The sequence below is a fragment of the Pygoscelis adeliae genome, unplaced genomic scaffold (assembly GCF_000699105.1).
Source record: "Pygoscelis adeliae isolate BGI_AS28 unplaced genomic scaffold, ASM69910v1 Scaffold207, whole genome shotgun sequence".
Taxonomy (NCBI): Eukaryota; Metazoa; Chordata; class Aves; order Sphenisciformes; family Spheniscidae; genus Pygoscelis; species Pygoscelis adeliae.
This window is the reverse complement of record NW_008825160.1, coordinates 67,465-76,091: the sequence shown is the minus strand read 5'-3', so window position 1 is coordinate 76,091 and position 8,627 is coordinate 67,465. Positions and strand designations below refer to the sequence as shown.

Here is an 8,627-nt window from a genome sequence, read left to right as displayed (position 1 = left end):
GGGAAAGAGGGAGAAAACATTAAGTAAATGAGGGAACAGATGTACATTAGAAGAATAGCCATGAAAAGGATCCAAGCCTACTGCGTGTTCAGAAAAAAGAAAGCAGGAAAATGAGTACAGGTATCTCCTTGCTCCATGTAGTTCTTGTGCTAGTCAAAGCGAAGAAGGATTGGTTGTGGAACCTTTGCAAGATCAGTACCTCTGGGTTAGAAACAGCTCTCAGAAAAAAAGGAGGTGAAATGGTTTAAAAGCCGTACGCAACAGACTCCTGGAGGTCTAGAAGGGAAGATCTAGGGAGTTTATCAGCAAGAATGTGCTAGCAAGTCTGACCATGCATCATGTACCTAGAAACTTAGTGTGCACAGCTCCAGTGACTGCAGCAAGACAAGGAACAGGAAATGGGCTAAGGCTTCTGAAAAGTCCTCAAAATCCAGACTGTGTTTTTTGCAAAATGGTTTTGAACCAAACCCCTGCACCTAAATATCCTAATACTCTCTCAGTCTCCATCCAGTTCCAAAATTTCAGAAAGAATTTTTTCCCCAGAAACAAAAGAAAACCATCCCATGTGGCAGATTGTGTCATTTCAAACCCAGCCACATCACAGAGCTACCAAGCACCGAAAACTGCCTTTTGCCATATGCACAAATATTTAGCAGCAATATTTTGTTCCCATTTCTTTGGTGTGTGAGTATGACACAGCGGTGTAAGCACAGCATGTTCTTTGTGCGTGTGATCAGTGAGCCTGAGTGCATTCACGTTCACTGGAAGATACTCAAGCAACAGCACCTTTATAGGGAAAATGCGGAGTTAGCCAAAACTAAAGTACCGCTGGCCTGTGGTGGAGAATCACTGCACCTTCCTGTTGAACCTAAGCTAAGCATTTCCTTTTACTTTTTTTCTCTGGCAGGTTCATGGGCAAACTCAGCTGGTTCCTGCACAGCTCTTTTGGCACTTCAGGAGTAAAAAGCTTTGTACTCTGAGTTTAGTTCCACTCTTGGTAATTGTTTAACTGGGTAGGTCCCTTGACCACTTCCTAAACTCTTCCTCTCACGATACAAACAGTACAGCAAACCATCCTGTTTGCTGTGTTTTTCCATCAGAGAGTTTCCTTTGCTAGGAGTGGTCGCTGCTCAGGGGCAGCCATGGGAAGGCCCTGTCTGACCTTCAACCAGCTGTGACTGCTTGCATGGGGAAGGATTTGCATAGGTCATTTTGCAGCTCACTGCTTACCTGGGGAGTGCTCAGCTAGGATGGACACGGCTGCCAAAGTATGTTTGATTACAAACCTCACTATGTTTTTCTCATACCAGTGTCCATAGCCTCATAGGAGAACACTGAATCAAATTCAAAATCATGCCTGCACTCTGCCACTGTTCTGGGGTCTCCTTCTCTCCTCTCTTCACTCCTGGCAACAAGGCACAAGCGAAAAGGGACAAGAAATTCTTAAATGTCATTCTGGCTGCTCCTTGGTAGAGACAAGAAGACGACCGTACTAGGTGAGAAACCAGGTCTTGTCTTGCAGAAGGCAATCCCACAGCCCACACTGGGTAGTCCATCCCTGGAGTTTCCAGCCCAGACAAAATCACGTGCCTGCTTTTACACAGGCTTTCAGAAACTGCACAAATACTGGCCTTGTGTGTCCTTCACCAGGATATGGTATTTTTTCCTATGTCCTTCAAGAAATAACCCTGGGAACTTTCCCACTCTGAGGGTCTCACCAGATAAATTGGAGAATGGGCCCAAGTTGGCTTTAATAAGCATATCAGGTCATATGACTGGATCCGGGAACAGCTTCCCATCATGTACACTGATAAAGGGCACATATCATTCTGTCACATAACCCTTTATGGAGGTAGGGAAGGGGGCCCCTTGTCCCATGACTTAAGTCCCAATGTCTTTTTATTGCTACATGCTACAGGACCACCTTCACCACTCTCCATTCTGGTGTAGTTAATTGGATAGCAAAATTAATCCCGTTCATATCTCTGGATCGTACCTCCAGTAGGCGACATGTTATGAATGTACTTTTTAGCATCTCTTATATTATTTGGAGTAACTGGCACCAGCCGGTCCTGCTGCCAGACCTTTATTCGGTTGGAAAAGCCAATGATATTGAAGTGGTCTTCAGGCCTTAGGTCCTGGAGAATTGTGAAGAGAGCTTCTTTTGTCTAGAAAGAGAAGAGAAAAGAGACCAGTAGGCACAACTGTCACTGCTTTAGTGGGCAAGAATTTAATTCTTAAGATGTTTACTGATCTTATAGGTATTTCTACACTGCCAGTTTGGCTCATGAAGATAATTGGGATGTCCTTCCCTGTCTCAAGGCCTGGTCTCTCTGGTGCCAGGTGTAAATATAAGACAAAAGAACAACTCTTGCCCAAAAGATCTTGCAAAGATGTGAGACATGCCTGGATCTAACTAAGCTTAAAAATCATGCATGACAACTAAAATAAAAGCTCCCAGTGACCGGGAGAACCATGCCCTGAACTAAAAGTTACTGAATTATGTTGACTAATACCAAAAGCCTCGTGGAATTCTTCTAAAGCCCTCTAGACTTGCAGTAAGCCATGAGTGGCATATGCTTAAAAAGGTTACTTATAAGTTGAAATACCTCTGAATATGTCAAGGATGCACATGCTCTGTTCACAATTAGGATACCGATTGTATATACATACTCCCATGAATAGTTCCAGCAATTAACAAATGTTTAAGCTAGTATGTTCAAATTAATAAGATATAAAAAGAAGCCCTGACTAGTCATTGCAGATTCTACGTGCTAGTCAGTTTTGTCCCAGGCATGTTGTTTTTCCAGCAATATGCCAACATTATATTGCTCTGCTGTTCATCATCCTATGTAAGTAGAGGCAACCGGAGTGAGGAAAGCTGGTATCAAGGCAAGTTCATAGCGAGAGAGATTAAGGTTCCTGGGTGATGGGAAAGACAGAGCACTGAGGCTAAGTCAACAGGAAGAGTGCAGATGTGTCCAGTACTCCCCAGTGTGACCAACTTTGATTTAGCAGCCATGCAGCTGTGTTCGCATGGAGACTAACTTCAGCTTAGTAAGACCAGCTGAGAGAAGATGCCCAAAAGCAGCCTCTGTCCACGCAAACATGCATTGGGATGCAAAACGCATGGGAGGAATACAAGGCAGTATCTGTAAGCAGAGGGATCAGCAGCTTCTCAGCTCTGCCCCTTCTTGGCCACCATTAAGCCTTTCAAATTCCAAGGAAAGCTAGGCAGGAAATAATATGGTGGACTCATCAGCATTTAAAGGTTTCTTTCATGCCTATCAGGGAAATATGTGAAGGGCTTGTCCATAAAAAATAAAAAAAGTAATTAGCAATGCTGGAAACCACATGTTTCTAGGCCTGATGTTGCTATGTAAAGACAGTTTGGAAAGGAGCTCAAAGGACTGATCAAGCTGTGTCATCAATATCCCTCTGGATTCTGCATTGAAGCTGGTGATGCAATGATGCAACTGCAAACAAATTACCCACCGCAATGGAATCTCTGATCCTCCTAGCTGGTGACTTGGCTTCCAGTTCATCTGAAGTTAAGGGGAATATTTCCCATAGCTTCAAACATTTTGGAGCCAGGTCTGGAGTCCCTTCTTGCCTTTTTCTGTCCTCTGTAGGGAGGACAGAAAATAAACCATTTTCCTCTGTAGGGATCGCAGGATTCATCCCTCCATTTGCTTAGCTGGAACATTGCTCCACGTCTCACCACCATGCATTTTATGAATGTTTCATAGGTAAGAATACTAAACCAAATGCTGGTGGAAGAGGCTCTTTCAAAGAGAAGGGGAGAACCCCACTAGGTTCACATTGTGATGTGCACCAAATAAACCTTCAAGAAGATGAATGCCTGCCCCAAACATGAGGGCCGTCTCCCCAGTCTAACAGTCCATAGAGAACTTTCTAAGATGAGCTAAACAGCTGTTATTTGAAAAAGAAGGGAAGGTTTTATGCTCTCTCATCTCCTCTTTTACAATAGCCTTTGTATTGTAAAAATGCATGATAATACATGACATCACCCTTCAGAGGGACACTCAAACATTCACAGTCCCATTTTACAGAAGTGAAAACTGAGGCACGGACTACTCCAGTAATGATGTCAAAGCCACAAACTGAGAGCTTTCCAAAACTTGGAGTTTCCAGCTCTCGATCCAGTAGGCCAAACCATCTCTCATGCATGCGAAGAAGGGCAAAGCAACAATCACACAGTGCAGAAAAGGACTCTTGGATTTATTTCATGATAACAAGAGTGGCCCATGCATTTGTCCCTCAAAAAATGGGATCAAAGTAAGCAGAAAGTGAAAATGGAGAAGCTTGTATCCTGTGTGAGCGTGATCAGGCCTTCATGCCAACCTCTGCTGAAGGAAATTTTGGGCAGGATGTTAAAGCGAGAAACAATGAGACTACAACAGCTCCCCATGTGCAACATCCCTCCTCCACTCCCCTCCAGGGTAGACAAAGGAGAGAAACAGAGGTGCCTAGAAGCAATGATTTGAAGGAAAGCTCCCCAAGTCTGATTATAATTAACAGCACTTGACCTTTCCCATTAAAAAACCCTCTTTTCAGTTTTTTGCAATTCTGTCAAAGTGCACTTTTCTCAGAGGGATTTATTGGGCCCAAACAGCTCTGTTGTTTCTGAGAATAAGGCAAGAGGAAAAATAATCTTGCTTTGGCCTTCTTGCAGAGAGAATGCATCTCACCTCCAGTGTGCTCAGAAGTTCCTTTTGACATTCTTGCCTGTGTTCAGCCAAAAGAAAACGAAAAGAAAAAGAGAAGAAAAGGAGAAACAACGCAGAGCAGCAGTGCAGTTTGTGTGTGCACAGCATCCAAGCTAGAATTGCAGAGGGGTCAGGAGGGAACTAAAGCAGACTTTCCTAGGAAACACAGCACTTCCCTACGCCATCATACAGGGGCCAAATATGGGGTTGGGACCATCTTTCTCTCCCTTTCTTTCATTCTCTCTTTCCTTTTTGCCTCTTATATTTGTCACAGTTAACTCATTTCCATGGAGTTTGAGTCAGTTTTTCCCAGGAAAAAGTTCTGTTATGTTTTAATGCAGATGCACAGACAGCCTGGATTCTGGCATCTCTATCATGTGCTTGTCTCTGCAATTTCAAACCCCCCCCCAAAAAAAAAAACCCAACTTTGAATTTGTGTAATATATATACAAACAAACATATGTAAAAGTGTGTGTATGTGCACACGTTTTTGCTCCAAAGCAAACAGAATAAGGAAGGCCATATGGTTCAGTCTCCCGTAGCTTTTACCTCATCCCCAGTAGAAATGAAGGGTGGGATTCAGCTTTCCCAACTCATTCATCAGAAAGCTGGGCATTGCATCTAATCCCTCTCTAGGCAGGGAAAGACACTTCCAGAGAGTAATCCATCCCATCTGTTTTGGATAAGGTTTAGGATGGGCTGAGTCATTGTCTGGAAGTGCCTGTCTCCCAGCATTGCCTCCAAAAGGCTGAGTAGCTCAACTATAGAGAAGGTGGGACTCACCTCAAGACCTGCCCAGTCCTGAGCACTATAGTGCTTACTGGTGCCAAAAGGAGCTGAACTGGCTCTCCACCTCTCCCAGAGTGTTCTGAATTGCCTGGCTCATCCTATGTGTTTCCATCTCTCCTCCCAGCTCATAGGACCTCCAGGTTTATACTAAAGATTGCAGTCCTCACCGGGTGGCAGCACACATTTTGCTACCAATATCCCTCACCCATAAATGGGCTGCGAGAGAGACGTGCCTTCCCTCTGGAGGGTTGGATATGATTCAGGAGCTGGCAGGCAAAAGCAACTTTAAATAAGGATAACATCTTAGTAAAAGTGCACTGCTTGAAATCCCTAAGTATGCAGCTGTGACTGAGTGCTCTTGGTGCCCAACCCTCTCCTCCAGTCTCCACCAGCCCCCAGGCAAGGATTTGCAAAGCTCTTCGTGCAGGGAGTGCCTGGCAGCGGCTTCAGTCAAGACACGGCAGCAGGCTTCTCATTCTGGCCTTGTAAGGCCACAGCTGGAACTTCTCCTGGCTCCGAGGAGCCAAGGGCTGAGGCTGCTGTGGGATTCCCAAGCTGCTCCACTGCCGATGGGGTCTTTGCACTTCCACTCCCGCCTGGCCTCAGTGAGTCATTGCACTGAAACTCGTGCCAAAGGCGCTCTCCTGCGAGGCAGAAAATTAACCATTTCTTGCCTGGCGAGGGCCAGATGGTTCCTCCATGGCTGTGCATATGACACTGGTTCATTTTGGGGATACGCCAGGCACAGATCTAACCCACTCACATCGAGGAAAACCAGTTTAAGGGTCCAGCACCCTTGTGCCAGGTGCTGTAAGGTGAAACACTTCTCCCAACGTGTTTGCCTGGACAGATGCATTTTTGTGTGGAGGGTGGAGCAAGAATTAAAGGAGAGGGTGGCAGGAAGTAACAATACAGAACAGCTGGAAAAAAATCCAGTTTTGCCAGTTGGGAATGGTTTGTAGCTGTCAGAGACAAGTTTTAAATCAGGATTTAAAAGAGGATAACTCAGTGGAGGAAGATTCCTCCATTTCCCCCAAATTAGCACAGATGAAATTGAACCAAAAGGTGGAGACTGAATTGCCACTCCAGTGCATTTAAGTCGAGTAGCTGTGCTGGTGAATGAGCTATCAGCACAGCTAGAACCTGAGGCTTGAAACAGCCACCTCCAGGGCTACAAAATATCCCTCCCCAAATCTGAAGCAGAAGAGTCATGGTCTAAAGCTGAGGACAGGTGGGATGACCATGGCTGCCAGGGAGTGATCACAGTTTTTGTCTGTGCTTCAGAAATGATTAGAAGCTGAAGATGGGCTCACACTTTCTAGATGAATGATGTGCAGATAGTGTCTTGTCAAGCCTACAAGGTCAGAGACAAGCCAGCTCCCAGCCACCACTCTGGTCTTCATTGTCACCTCCACACTGATACCTGGACATGCAACACAACTGCTGCTCTTCTGGTTCTTGCTTGCTAAGGGCCCTGCATCACAGCCAAGATGATTCGGGGCTGTACGAGCTCCAGAAACAGCAGGAAGAGCACGACTCCCCCAGCTACGCTCCAGTTCAGCTGTGACTTGTCACCTTTGTACCTGGTCCTTGGGGCTAGCTCTGACAGACCTCACTTTGCTTAAACACTGGTGGAGCAGAGCATGGGAAGAGACACACTCCCATGGGAGAGCTGAGAGCGTTCAGGCCTTTCTTGGGTCAAAGAGCCGCCTCAGAGACATCTGGGATGATGTCAGACCATCTGGGCACCTTTTAGGAGGAATTTGAGTCCCAGTGACATTTCTCTCACAGTCTCTTGGTTGTTTGAGGAGCAGGGTGAGGGTGAAGCCTGGCTGCCCTGAAAGCTGTGCAGTTCAAAGGGAGACAATGTTTGGTTGTTAGATGCCGTGTCATTGCCAGACATTGGCCCTGCTATGAAGCAAGGGGGGAATTCAAGCACCTCATTATAATGCATGTCCCAAGCCCACGTATTCTCACTTTCCATTGCCTAGGAGCACTTGTAAGTGCTTCATCCTAGGCCCACATCCTCTGTGCAAGCTTCATGCCAGCCCATTAAAAGAAAAAAAAAAAAAAAAATCAAAAGGCTTTTAGTTCGTGCTGAATCAATTCTGTATGGATAGTGGGTCTCAGCACCACTGCAGTATAACTCAACCCCTCTTGGAAACGGCTTCCAGATGCAGAGGGAGCTCTCCCAGCACCCACCCTGCCAGTGCCTCTGAGATCACTTGGCAATCCTCAGCTGCACCCTGCGTGCCCAAACACAGCTGGCATCTGCCCTCGCAACGGCTGGGCAGTGAGACATCGACACCAGTGACACAGCCCCTTTCGAGCTTCAGCCAGCACCAGTGAACCACGTGGGCTTGAGATCAGTCAGTCTGAAGAGCATGGCTAGCAGAGAGAAAAGCATTCACAACCAAAGCCTTTGGAAAGCAGTACCCATTGGCTGAAAGCACTGCCCGAGGACAGTCTGCAGATAGCAGACATGGGACCATCTGGAACCATATACTGAAGGATGCCACAACTAGACGACCAAATTTCAGTAGCCTTTACTTTGTCCTTCCAGATCCCCTGTAAGAGTCCATATTTGACAAGAAAGGAGCTTACAAGTTGTAAGCTCAAAAGGAACTAGGAACCCACAGCTCTGTCCAGTAACTTGTCTGAGAGTGCAACAGTGCAGAGAAGGGCTCAGAAACCAGATCTCCTACAGTGAGAAGAAGAAAAGTACAAGTAAATATGTTGTTTGGCAAAACACTGCAAGGAAGCACAGGGAGAAAAATACAGAAGAGCTCCCCCCTCCCTTTCAATATCCTCTATGCTTTGGTTCATATCTTTCCCTTTCCAAACATGCACAGGTAGCTGATAAAAAGGTCTAGAGCTGGCTTTTCCAAGCTACAACAGCAATATCTGGTCAAATCTGTCCACAGTCTGTCAGAGGGATTAATACTGTAACTTAAGGAAAGGCTGCCATCAAAGTCACACCTGAAATGGTGCTATCGAAGTCAGACAAGGTACTGCCATAGCCTTAGTTTGGGATCCAGTAGCCAAGGGAAAGGCAGTGTGAGCTCCACTGCCATTTTACAGGGAGGAGCTGAGGTACAGAGAGAGCAA

The 8,627-nt window shown here is 45.9% G+C and overlaps 1 protein-coding gene across 1 annotated transcript in view; it reads right to left on the bottom strand.

Annotated features, from left to right (window-relative positions):
* The window catches only part of ITIH5 (inter-alpha-trypsin inhibitor heavy chain family, member 5), a 50,885-nt gene that overhangs the window by 11,365 nt on the left and 30,893 nt on the right, over positions 1–8,627 (bottom strand). Inside the window, 1 exon segment of the mRNA XM_009328673.1 lies at positions 1,997–2,168. Within this exon segment, the coding sequence (XP_009326948.1) occupies positions 1,997–2,168 (172 nt within the window).